This window comes from Numenius arquata, chromosome 1, assembly GCF_964106895.1.
Source record: "Numenius arquata chromosome 1, bNumArq3.hap1.1, whole genome shotgun sequence".
Lineage (NCBI taxonomy): Eukaryota > Metazoa > Chordata > Aves > Charadriiformes > Scolopacidae > Numenius > Numenius arquata.
Genome location: NC_133576.1, coordinates 115,506,017 through 115,519,813, shown reverse-complemented (window position 1 = coordinate 115,519,813; position 13,797 = coordinate 115,506,017). Strand labels below are relative to the sequence as shown.

Here is a 13,797-nt window from a genome sequence, read left to right as displayed (position 1 = left end):
AAATAGTCTTTAGGCATATAAATGTGGACAGGGTCAAGTACTAAATCCTGTTTTCATTTTTGCCTAGCTCCAGAGGTAAAAGTGTTTAAACAGATTTTATTTTTTTTAATTAAACTTACTCTTTCCTCACTTATCTGCACTGTTAGACACCTGAATGCATTTGAAAATGTGACTCTGGACATCTAAGTAATTTTTTGGAGAAAAACATGACCCCTTTTTACATTTCAGAAATATTGAGCTCATTCAGCATTTTTCTGTGAATTCCCATTAAGGGGAGTCCAACGCTATATTAGGAAAGAAGTGGCCGTTCTCTGGGAAATGTGAGCTGTGCACCATATAAGTTGTCATGTTTTTACTTCCCCCCCCGTTGCTGTTATGAGGGAGTAGACGTACTCTCTTCTGATCTCCAGGAGAATTGGACTCTGTCAGGTTCCTATATGGTAGAAGCATTCCCAGGGAGAATCAATTCGTGGAAACAGGGCAAAACTGTCTGGTTTTTTCCACTCCATTCCTCACATTTACTTGTTTAACTAAAGAAACATAAAAGCTATACAGACAGTAATTACTTTCTTCTGTTACCTGTCAGTTTTCTTAGGCTATGGAAGAATATAAGAGGATGTTGCACCCTTATATACCATGCATTGTTTTACTATCTGGCCATACTTTGTCTTTATGTAATTGCTAATTACTTTCTCATTTATATTAGACTTTTCCTTGTCTATTACAGCATGTAAATGTAAATAATTTTCTCACTCTTCATGCTGTCTTACTTTGAATTTCACTCACAGTTCATGCTAATGGTAATAGTAGAAGATTTTTAAATAACTTTTCAATGTGTTTGTCTTAAGCATAACAATTTAGATTTGTATGTGTATGTGCTATCTTTATATTTCAGTTGTGTTCAAACTGTTTAATTCAATTATCTCCTTTTAAAGACTGAATTGGAAAATATTGAAGTGACACAAGGAATGTCAGCAGAGACAGCAGTAACTTTTCTCAGCCGTCTGATGGCAATGGTTGATGTACTAGTATTTGCCAGTTCTCTAAATTTTAGTGAGATTGAAGCTGAAAAAAACATGTCTTCTGGAGGTCTAATGCGACAGTGCCTAAGGCTTGGTAAGTCAGCAGACAGTATGTATTAAATAATTACTTACAGATCAATGAGCTACAGATGGATCGAATAGTGACACACATAGGAAAGGACTTGTACTGACTATGATGTGATAAAATAAAAATCCCATTTATTATTGATTTAGTACAGTTTTAAGGTTGATTCAATCTAGGCACAAGAATAAGCTAAAATAACGTCTGAAATTTCTTATGTATTTCAAGTTGTATATGTTTTTGAAGAGTAAAAATATTAAATATAAGTAAGTAAATGGAGAAATTTTTTTTCTTAAAACTGCTTTGCTACCTGCATGTTGCAGGTTTCCTTATCCAAATCTCCGTGGATTTGGATGACTACTTATAGGCTATGTAAGATTAAAAGCATGGGATGCATGTGCAGACTGTAGATGTAAATATATGATGCAAAAGTGTGGCACGTATCTTCACTATTTACTATTTGCTATATACTGTTGCAATTAATGTAAGAAATTTAAAATTTTTTGAATAATTCAAACTGTTTATGCAAACTGTATCACTTTATCCTTGTGAATATTAAATTTTGACTGTCATTTGGCATGATGCTGTTTTGCTAATGTTATGTCACACATACGTTTTCATCTCCCGAATGATGAATAATTGTTGTACTCAGATTTTGTCCTGTAATTATTCAGACCACTTATTAGGTCATTGATAATTATACTACTCCTGATATAAAACTTGTGGTTTATTCTCAACGATCAATTTTCATCAAATTCTAAATTGCTATCTACTTTTTTTTTCTGTTCTAGCTCTACATAAGTACTAGGGTACATAGCTTATTCTAGCTCTACATAGGTACATAAGTGTTGATAACCCATCAATAACATACGAGAGCTCCAGTTCAAGGACTAGTAATGTTGAGATTTTAATACAGTGATATAGCAGCTATGTAAAACATTTTGTTGTTCAACTAAAGAATGAAATTATTTAGTCGCTATAATGCTGTCTTAGTGCCGACAGAGTCTAATGTGAGAACTATGTTACGCTTAACTGCTTGGACATGGTTATTGACATACCAGACTAGATGTACAGACTGATAATTGATGTGCTGACTATAATATTGAGAAATTTGTAGCATTTTCATATTTTCTTTTTAGTTTGTTGTGTGGCTGTGAGAAACTGCTTAGAATGTCGGCAAAGGCAGAGAGAGAGAGTGAACAAGACGTCATTAATCAGCGGTAAAACTCAAGAAGCTCTTCAGGGTGTAACTGCATCAGCAGCAACCAAGGTAACCCAGTCTTCAGTTACCAACAGCAATGACAAGTCTGTACCACTGCTTCATAGGATCAGAAAATGTAATTGCCTTCTCAAATATTTGGCAAAAGCTTAGGTTTTTGCTATTAACTGGCTTAAAGTGAAAGTATGCGGAGGGGGGTTATTTAAAACAAGAAAACGTTAATGCAGTAGTATGACTAGAGCAAATTTGAACAGCTTTTTCGCTCTTGCTTGGTCTACTTCAAAGAGCAAGTCCCCGTACTCACATCTGTCATAAATACCTGCATAGCTTTTTTGAATCTGTTGGGGTGCTTGCAGTTTTGACGAAATCCTGCAATCACATCTTTGTTGGTGGAACATCTGATTCCTGGCAACTTCAACAGACCTTTGCATACATATTAGACATTAGTACTTTCTGTTTAAACTTGTTTAATATTCAATTACAGCCTAGTTTTTCCAGTGTCATTAATTCATTGTTTGTTTGGGTTTTTTTAACTTATTTACAGCTTTAGGACTTTGAGAGTCCTGAAACTAAAATCTCAAAGAATTTAGCACAGCCCATAACTAAAATACAATGCTTTGTATGATGTCAAGGATTCCCTTTTTTGCTACTGTATTTTTATTACTAAATTCAGTGTTTTTTCTTCTCTAAAGACTTTTTCAGATAGCATTTAAGAACTCAGCTCCTTTCACAGTATTATTTCATTAAATGTTACAAAAACATTACATTTCTCCATGTTTACACACTCACTGCAAATCAAATCAGTATAAGGAGACTTTTAGGTGCTTAAGCATCATTTGAAATACATTATCATATTTTATAGGAAGCAAACTACTCTATGCTTTTTCAATAACAACAGTTATTCTGTAAGTAGTTTGTAATAATTCTCAGTAAAATGGACATAAACTGATTTTTAAAAATATTTCTGCTCATTGTTTTTAAATTTAACACACATTAGAAGTAGTTTATTGTGCTGCTGTTAGAAAGCTGTAATCTGAACCTTTTGTGTGCAAAGTATGGGAAGAGATGCAGTTGTTCTAAGGTACTGGGAAGATGTAACAATTTATATCTAAATAGTATTAAGACAATAATTCAAAACAATGCTTTATTTCTAGAACACTTGTCTCAATATTATGTTGGAAGTTTATTGGTAGTAAAAAAGCATCTAAGATTGATGCAGTATCTAAAAAAATGTGTCAAATTAAGGTTCTAACAGAAATGCTTTGATATTTTGGGGGAAAAAAATATCTCACTACTTTTTATTTTTAGACTCCCCTTGAAAATGTCCCTGGCAATCTTTCTCCCATAAAAGACCCTGATAGGCTTCTTCAGGATGTTGATATTAATCGTCTACGAGCAGTTGTTTTTCGTGATGTGGTGAGTAATATGTGCTGTAATTCTTTCTTCTGCAAATCATCACTTATATTTTGAAAGAGATTTTGATTGTACCGGAATTAAAAATATCCTTCACGTGTTGCACTTAGTATATTATCTGCAAACCATCTGCTCGTTGCTTTGTAACTACCGGCCACTTTCTGCACTTTAAAAATCATACTGTTAAGCTATTTGAGTTTAGTAGCTAACTGTGTTTAACAGTCAGACTAGATCTTATATGAGCCAAATAATCACAGCTAGAATAAATCAGTTATGACCTATGTTGATTAAAACTGTATTACTAAAGGTGTCAGCTATTTGTCCAACCAGGCTAGGAGGAGGAATTATTATATGTATTACAGAACTGCAGCAAATTGATTTATAAAGATAACTTTTACTTCTGCTAAACATATATATCCATATTCTATATATAAGTACATATAAAAATGTTTTTCAGGTTTGTCTGCAACTTTTTTTTAGCAGAAAACTGCACCACACCTGTTTTTTTTTGAAAGTAGTACAACAGGAATTACTATTATATATACATGCAAATAGATAATGTTATGTTTAAACTTCTCCAACCCAAGTTCAAGTGGGTTGAAGTGAAGACTGAAGTTAGAAATAGCTTTAAAAAGAAGAAAGTAGAACTTGTCACAAAAAAAAATTATCTGTCTGAATGACCTGATCATCTTGAAAGGGCAAGGTTGAATCTAGGTGAACATCTGTCACCTACTCTTTTCTGAACGAGAGGAGAAGGGAATAGGGCAAATATTTTACTGGCATTTCTATGAAAGAACTTAATAAGAGGACTTCTAGTTATTTTAACAATTGTGAAGAAAGGCAGCCAAATTAACACCAAAAAACATAAAAGAGAGCACTGCGTTTGTAATAGAGAATGCATACTTGTGGAATTGAGGCAAGGTGAAACCACTATAGGAGCATATAGAGACTGAAATCTTAATTCTTCCGTGTTGGGTTTTACACTATAACAATAATAAAAGACATTTCAGTTGAATTACAGCAACTTAAATTCAATTAGGGTGGTATCAAAGCCATAGATGGTAGTTGCCATAGAACAGCAGACTATGTGGGGTGGGAGGAAAAGAAGACAGCAAAGTTATTGTGGTCTTGGTGTTTACTTAAATTAGAGTCTTGAAAAACTAGGATTGCTGCTGACAATTCTGTTGAAGGAGAAGTCAGAATGTGAGAGCTGGGATTTGTTACTGGAATAATATCCTCCTGCTTTTACATGTTACCAAGAAGCTGTTATGCTTGCTTATGCATCCACTGTTAGCTAGGAAAGCATTAGATAGCTTAGTTTCCCTCTCAGCAGTAGTACCCCTTCCCTTCCCTTCCCTTCCCTTCCCTTCCCTTCCCTTCCCTTCCCTTCCCTTCCCTTCCCTTCCCTTCCCTTCCCTTCCCTTCCCTTCCCTTCCCTTCCCTTCCCTTCCCTTCCCTTCCCTTCCCTTCCCTTCCCTTCCCTTCCCTTCCCTTCCCTTCCCTTCCCTTCCCTTCCCTTCCCTTCCCGGCAGGAGCTTTCAGAGTCTCATCCTTGGGGCAGCAAAAGTCAGTTGCCCTTGCTGTTGGGAAGTCTTGAAAGCACTGGGAGCAGAGTCAGGCCTCTGTTCTGAAAAGCCCATTGACTCCACAGTCCCAGAGATCTGTGTAGTGGACAAATTGCCTCGAAAATTCAGTACTTAATATATGCTGTGTGCATAGCACTGCACTTAAAATCCATTAAATCTACATAATCCTTTTACTACTATGCTAACACTTAACATTTCAGAAGGGTATTCTTTATTAAGCCTTGTGATGATCTTGTGTGAAAACTCTATGGAAATGTCCAATATTATAGGTCTGTTCCTGTTTTTCTCCAACACAGGATGACAGCAAACAGGCTCAGTTCTTAGCTTTGGCGGTAGTCTACTTTATTTCCGTTCTGATGGTCTCCAAATACCGCGATATACTAGAACCACAACGAGAAACTGCAAGGTCTGGGAGCCAGGCAGGTAGAAATATCAGACAAGAAATCAATTCACCAACAAGTACAGGTACATTCATTTTCTTCAAATGTTAGTTGATTATTTTTTTTTGAAAAGTATTTTTAGTGAATCGCTTAAGATTCTAAAAGGAAATTACTAGCTACTTCCTCTATAATCATTCAGTTATTTAACATACATTGGCAGATTCCAGTTATTCTGTATATTTGCTTGTAGGGTATAACTAATTTTCATTTGCATATTGCTCTTATTTTTTAATGTCTTTTTTTCAATGTCTTTTTTTCTTTAATGTGAAAATAATTAAAAAGAAACAGGGTGCCTGATGGAATTAAAGCTGTAGAGTACAAGATAGTTGATCAGCATAACTTCCTGAATCTGTTTTTTGTTAGCAAGAATGGATCTTTAGCTCTATACTCTGAAATGTATAAACAGCAAACACAGCTGTTTGCCCATGTGAACTCCTTTTGTTTGAATGAGGAGGTTTTTGCAAGGGTAGTGGTGAAGTATTTTCTTGGAGTCCTGCTGTGTTGGTGCCTGCATTTAAAAGCCTATGGAAACAATATAATAAAAAGGAAGCATTTCTATTGCCTTCTTTGACTGAACTGTTTGTGATTTTTATTAGTAGTAGTGGTTTTAACTAGCATGTGTTCTTCAGCCTGAGAAGGAGGGAGTCTGTTAGCTGTCAGAACCCGTCAGAAATTAGGGATGCAAACTCTACCCCACTTTGTTTGAAATACTTTACGCTGTCAGTTCAGTAGGTTTTTTTTCAAGTCTGATTGGATTGATTATAACTCTGCCTTCTGTGTTAAAACAGCTGAAAACAGTAACTGAATTTGTCCATGAAGCTCTTTATGTATATTTTTCTTCTTGTATTGATTTTTAATTACTTTCTTCATGTATGGAGTTGCTAATTTTATTCTTCATAGAATTTATCTTCTAATTTGTGTCATATTTACATTTAGTCCTTATTTTTTGATTTATCATGATGTTTTAAGTTACTTACACATAATTTTTAAAGTCTATGTGCTTGCAGGCTTTCCCTTTTAAGTATACTACATGAATGTAGTCAATTATGAGAAATCATAATTTTTTGGTGCCTTCCTGGTTATATGTTATGGTTCTGCACTAAGAAGCTGCTAGTTTCAGTGAACTGTTTCATCCATGATTGTCTTGCCTGTGTGCGTGTATATATATATCTATCTATCTGTGTCTCTCTTCCCCCATGAATGTTGCTCTTGAAGTGCCCAAATAATAGGTATGCTGTTTCCTATCTCTTGATACAGAACTTGTTTTCTTCCTTTAGAAATGCATTTTTTTTGTTGATAATACCATATTTGCATGTTTCAATGAGATAGGATATCTGTCATGGATCCACAGTGGACCAGGCCACACATGAATACTAGCTGGCTCACATTTGATTCCATGATTTTCTCCACAGTTGTGGTCATACCATCTATCCCTCACCCAAGTTTGAACCATGGATTCCTTGCCAAGTTAATTCCTGAGCAGAGCTTTGCCCACTCATTTTACAAAGGTAATATTAACATCATCTCCTAACCTGTTTGGGTGTTCTTATTTAATGTAATGTAATTCAAGAACTAACTGTGATGCAATTGTTGATAAATAAGTATACGCCTCAGGTTACATGGAGATCAGACCTGATGATACCTTCAAAACTTTAACTTCCTGCCTACATTTCTCCAGGAAATCTCTTTCCCACTTTTACTACCATTTATTAACTTTACTTATTATGAAATAAAATAAAAGTAGTCAGGAGGAGGAGCCAATGGATGCAGAAAATTTTAATTGCTTTTGGTTTGTGGTTATTCTGCTACAATATTAGGTCCATAAAAATAAAATCAGGCCTATTTTAAAAATATTGCCTTCCACATAAAGTATGTAGTACTTTTGTAGTATTCCTTTTCCCCATATCTTTCCTTGTTCTTTTGCCTTCCTTTCTCGCTTTTTTTCTTGCCTTCTTGATGGTATGTAACCTCTGATATTGTATGTATTGTGAATTATTTTATGCCTGTTAGTTAATGTGCTGTGCTTTTCTTGAAGGAAACCGCTTTTGTGACCAGAGCAACTATTACATGTTTTGGGCCTGATTTGTTTTGTTTGTTTGTTTGTTTTGTTTTAATAGATTTTATATGATGTAGGGAATATGTTTTTCAGATGTCATTACTTGAAAAAGAGAGAGTTACCTGAATGTAACTTTAGCCAAGTTTGCATGTACATTTCCCTGTTTATTTGCATGCACTGTGCTGCGAATACAGAACTGTAAAATATTTTTAATAATTTATCTGATGAAAATGTTCTTGGCATAATTTTGAAAAATCTCAATGGCTAAAAAGATTGATTTATCAAAAACCTAAGAGATTTAAAATTGCATATAAAGAACAAAAATAGTGAATGTCCTACTTCAGTAATAATGCAACGTATCTTTATCATACGTTGTTCTGGGAGGATTACATTAAAATACTCATTACATTAACTGAAACTATCACTATGTTAATCTGGCATTTCTTAAACTTTAGTATGTGTGTGTATGTATATTATAAATTGTTTTAAAATCTAAAAACTAGTAAGCAAGGGTTTGTGATTTTGATTAATAAGACTATTGTTTGCCATAGAAAAAAAAATTTGGATCATTGAATTTTCTGATGTAATATTCTTTATTGTGACATAGTTGAATTTGTATGATCTAATCCATCATTGATAAAAAAAGGAATAATTTGCTGTAAGTTCAGAAAAGTACTACAGTACTATGTAGTACTACAGAATAACCCCCTAAAACTTAATTAAATATTACTTATCTTTTTTTTTTTTTTGCATTTAGAGCATGTTTCTGTGTATCAGGCGTAGGATATTTTATTTTTAACCACCTTTGTTTAGACTGCCTCAAAACACAGATATTTAAAGACATTTTTTGTTAACTTTAGTGCAATAAAAGTAAATTATGCAACATAAATGCTGTTTGTACAAAGCTTGACATTTGATATAATGGGTGGCAAAAGGAAGGGAAAAAAATAGTTTTTCTTCTTATTTATATATAGTACAAGAATAAAATATACATAATAAAAGCAGAAAAAAAGTTTAAGAAGAAATGGAGCAGCCATACAAACTCACCAAAATATATCAGATAAAGCATTTTTTAAGAATTGTTTCTTTGATACTGTTGTCTATAGTACTTGTTTTACTTTGAGTTCAAGTAAAATATAGTTTTGTTTTTAAATAGTTCAATAGAGGTATAGTAAAAGCGTGATCAGGATACAGAAGAAAAGTGTTTTGGCTTTAGAAACAAATTATACCACAAGGGAAACTTTATCTGTAGCTAGTTATTTTATTTTTTGATATAGAATCATATAATGGTTAGAGTTAGAAGGGACCTTAAAGATCATCCAGTTCCAACACCCCTGCCATGGGCAGGGACACCTCCCACTAGAGCAGGTTGCTCAAAGCGCCATCCAGCCTGGCCTTAAACACTTCCAGGGATGGGGCATCCACAACTTCCCTGGGCAACCTGTTCCAGTGCCTCACCACCCTCACAGTAAAGAATTTCTTTCTGGTATCTAATCTAAATCTCCCCTCTTTCAGTTTAAAACCATTATCCCTCATCCTATCGCTACACTCCGTCCTTCAGGGTTTTAACCCTATGAGGTCTCAGCCTCTTACACTGAACTGCTTCAGCCACTAGAGAAGAAAAATGTTTCTGCTTTTTAGATTCTGAACCCAGTTCCTCAATTTTGAGCAACATTAGCAGGAAGTGAAATGAAAAAAAAATTGCCAACTGTCAGAAAAGACTAAAAGTCAAAACCTATTTTGTCATTTCAAGAATCTTTTTTTCCAGTGGCTAAGCCAACTGGTTTGCTTTTAGTGATGTGACATGCTTTCAGATGGTGGCAGCAAGCATGTGATATTTGAATATTAAATTTTAAGGTATTTTAACATATTATAGAGTGCTTTAATGTAGCATTTAAAAATAAATACATATTTTTAGAGCAAAATCCTATTCATTAAAAAATGGATAAACATTCAGTTTTTACATGGAAGTAAAGTATATTTTATTCATTCCGCATGACATTAAATGGATGTGAAGGATTTGTTCTTTGTCAGTCCAATTCAGTACAGCAAATTGTGTCATTATTGTTAGAACTGTACAAGCCCTCTTTGGGACAGATCTCTATGAATTTAGGGAGAGGGATTGGCTGCTTAAAGGAAATCCATTTTCAGTAGATGGAATCTAATTATCTGACCAGGTAACTTGTCAGGGGAAGGTTAAGGTAGGAGTAGGTATAATACTAGTATTTAAGGTACTGATTTTGTTATTAGTGATGCTTTTTTTTTTTCTTTACGTGGAGCAATGTCCTCAGTTAAAATATATTTAAGGCTGTGTGAGAATGTACTTGTCTCAGGCACATGATTCATTTATCCTTCTTATGAGTAACTACAGCTGGTGTCAAGTGCAGATTACAAGAATTTTAAACATCGTTACACTTGACACAAAACTTTTCAGTTCTCATCATATAAAATGCTGACCTTTGCCTAGTTTATTGATGATCTTACATGCAGATAAAACGTAGTATTGAAATAAAAGACTTTAAAATATGCTTTGCAGGGAAATATATTCTACCTTTACTTACAAATGTTTGTAGGTGGTAAAATAAGGATTCAATGTTTCTTTTACTGTTAATCAAATATTGTTCACAAGCTATATGTTATCTTATAGTGCTTAAAGGAGAAAGGACAAACCCAGGAAGCAAAAAAATAAACCAATGATGTCCATGACTACCATTTAACAAAAAAAAATGTTTATATCTTTATAACGTTCTATACTTCTGTATTTCTTTTTCTTTCTAAGCTGATCCATTCGGAGGAGAAAAATGTGTCGCTATCTGTAAATTTACTGTCATATGTTTTTCGCAAGTGCTTGGGTTTCTCCTACTAGTTTCTGATAACTTTAAAGGGTCTGCAGTACTTCTAAAATAGACTATTTTAGACAAAGCAGAACTTGCAAGATGAAAAGGGAGCTTGCTCTCTTTTCAGTTTAAGTCATGGTATCTTATGTTAATAGCAGCTAAGAAGCCTTATCATGTAAAGCCAAGTAACCTCTTCAAATTACAGCTACAAATTTGAAGTTATTTTAGCTATGGTGGTCAGGATCACTTTAGATGAGTTTTCTCAATTCTGGTTGTTATTGAAGGTCCATTGGACTACTATTTCTTTCAACAGTGCTTCTGCATCTCCAGCAGTGGCAAAGGGTGAATAATATTTTTTTTTTATTCTTCAGCTGGCAGTCTGTTAATTACTGAGAACACAATGTTAACCAAATGGAAAGATATTTTCAGTTGAAAACTGGTGTTTCCACTTAGCATTATTCAGAAGTGTTTTGGAAATGAAAGCATTGCAACAGTGTGATTTACCTTATACTGTGCAAAGAAAATCAATATGTAGCTTATCAGAATCAAAAATGGATTGGCTTTTCAACTCCCTTGATATCACGGTCTGTATTTTTCCCAAAGCACTGTAAATGAACAGATTTCTTAAAGGTATGTGCTGTGGATGGATTGGAAGCTATTGATTTATTTTTTTCTTGACAGAATAAACTATATTAATAAGTTGCAGAAACAGCTTTTTCTTTGAAGACAAGTACAGCATCAAGTTTTTCTGATCTCATAGGTATACAGTACTCTGGGTATTGTACATTGCTACACTGTTCTTTATATTCCTAATGCAGTAGAATAAAGATTTCCAGTCTATTTTTAAGCTAAATAAGGGTATAGGGGTAGCAGTCCAACTATGCAAAGTGGACTAAAGGACTAATTTACACTGCCTTTCAAAATATCCTTTGCCTCCACAAAGTCCTGACAAAATTCATGGCTCCGTCTTCCTCAAAATCTAGTTGCACATATGTTTTCAAGAAACTGAGGGAAATGTTATGAGGGACATTGATGATAATTATGAGAATCATAAAATTCAAATTCTACTGAAGTTCTGCCTGCTGCTCAAAATTATCGTACTGCTTTCCCGATGAAATATATGCTGCTTATTCCAACTGCCTTTGAGAGGACATGCATTTGAAGATCAGGAGATAGTAATAAATACATCTTGATGCATTTTTTATTGCCCTTCACCAACTGCTTAAGGCATCAGAAGAAAGGTTTGCACATATATTTCTTTATTAATTGATCAGTCATTATGTATGCATGATGCAGTTGTAATAGGATTTTTTTAAGTAACATCAATACTTATCTGTAATTTGTACAAACAAATGAAAATATTTTTAAAGTTTTTTTCAAAGTAGTGCTTAATATAGAATATTTTTAGTATAAGTTTCATCATATGTATGTGATACATACTCTGTGCTTCACTGTTAACTTTTGTTGCTGGATGCCGTGAAACTAGGCAACAAAATTTTTTTAAATTTCTTTTGCAAGAAATGTCTAATCACAAAACCATCAGCTGTATCAGCATAGGTCAGGAATACAGATATTGTCATAGATAACTGCCAACTAATCTGTTTTTTCATTATGTGTTTTTGAGTTTATGCAAGACAAAAATAAAAATAAATAAATAAAAAGTAGAAAGTGACAAAAATGGGTAATTCACCTAGAAAAAATACATATTACCATATTGTTCCTAATTTGTATTTCATTTTTGTTTCAAATGTAAACAGCTAAAGTTGGCATTTCTTTAATGCAACTTTTCATTTTCTTAAATTTATTTTATCTAAATCTTTTTTAGTTAATGCCTTGGTAATGCATTGGTTTAGGACTGCTGGCATTTTGTTTGCCATCCAGGTAATCAGACTGATGTACCTGTGTCTTACCTTTCAAGCACTGAGTGAAAGAGGTTTGATTAGTAAGGAGAACTTACTACATTGATTAAAGACTTTGCCTAAACAAATCAAGAGTTATGTCTGTCATAAGTGGCCCTTTTCATACTCTTGTTTGGTGAAGGTGGAAGGAGCTGCCCTGTGTGCCTGCTTGAGTCCAGGAGTGATTGCAGGGAAAGAAACAAATTATAAGACTTTTGAGGAGTTTGAACAAATAGAAGCAATTTCCAGTGAGCAAAAAGAGAAGACGTGCATTGACAGGTGTCCAGCTGTGAAAAAAGGCTGATGATAACTGTCCTCTTCAATCACTTCCCAACCTTGATTTCCGCAACCTAAGTTTCTCCTGCTCCATTTCTCTCCCATTTCAGAGGCTCTCTGTTTCTCCTGGTCCAGAGTTACATCCTTTGTCCTCACAGATCCACTCTGGTTAAAAGGAAATTCTCAACCCTCTGCCTTAAATCTCCTATCTCAAGATCTGCGCCCTTCCAATTGCCAACCCACCCCAGAATCTTTCATATCTGACCTTCCCCAGTTCCCCCAGTTTTCAGCTGTGTTCCTCCTGCCCTCAGCCATTCGTATCTGAGCCCTGGGATACCCCAGCTTATGGCTTTCACTCTTTCCAACTGGATGTTGCGGTGGCATGCACTCAATTTCCAGCTCTTCATGTACAAAATTACCGGTGCTCTGTGAGACACACAACTGAATGTATGCCATTGCATTGCTATCCTGGCAGAAACAAAGGGCCAGCTTTCGGTCTGGCAGGAAATTTAGAAACCTGGATAAATGGTCTGGCATTTTTCAAGCATTTTCCTAGATGAAAGCCTGATAGTGCAAGAATGACGAATAGTAACCCTAAGCCAGGCTCTTTTTCCTCACTTTTTTATAATTCAATTAACAAGAAAACTTGTATAAAAAATATTTAGAACAGCAAATGAGTTCTGCGAAATAAAAGTCAGTGTTGCTCAGATAGCCTTGCCTCAGAAATCACAGAACCCCATGAACTCCAGTAGTGGGGCAGGACCAGATTTGCCTATCAATGCATAGTTATTACATGAAGAGTAATACCAGCCAGGCTGCCAAAATGACTACACGTTATGTGGTTGGGCCATGACCACAAACACTATACAGGGAATTTGTACTCTGGTCTCTTTATAACTTCCAAATAAAAATAGAAATGCCAGGAGGAGGAAAGATCCTGAGCAGATACAGAGCAGTTTAGCGTCTTA

At 34.7% G+C, this 13,797-nt stretch overlaps 1 protein-coding gene across 5 annotated transcripts in view; it reads left to right on the top strand.

The window, feature by feature from the left end:
- The window catches only part of NBEA (neurobeachin), a 512,389-nt gene that overhangs the window by 178,576 nt on the left and 320,016 nt on the right, over positions 1-13,797 (top strand). For 4 of the 5 annotated variants that reach the window (XM_074151162.1, XM_074151181.1, XM_074151152.1 and 1 more), the window contains 5 exons: positions 936-1,116; positions 2,244-2,374; positions 3,632-3,739; positions 5,619-5,787; positions 7,175-7,270. In XM_074151162.1, the coding sequence (XP_074007263.1) occupies positions 936-1,116; positions 2,244-2,374; positions 3,632-3,739; positions 5,619-5,787; positions 7,175-7,270 (685 nt within the window). The remainder of the gene's footprint in view (positions 1-935; positions 1,117-2,243; positions 2,375-3,631; positions 3,740-5,618; positions 5,788-7,174; positions 7,271-13,797) is intronic. The other variant, XM_074151191.1, reaches the window with a different exon arrangement.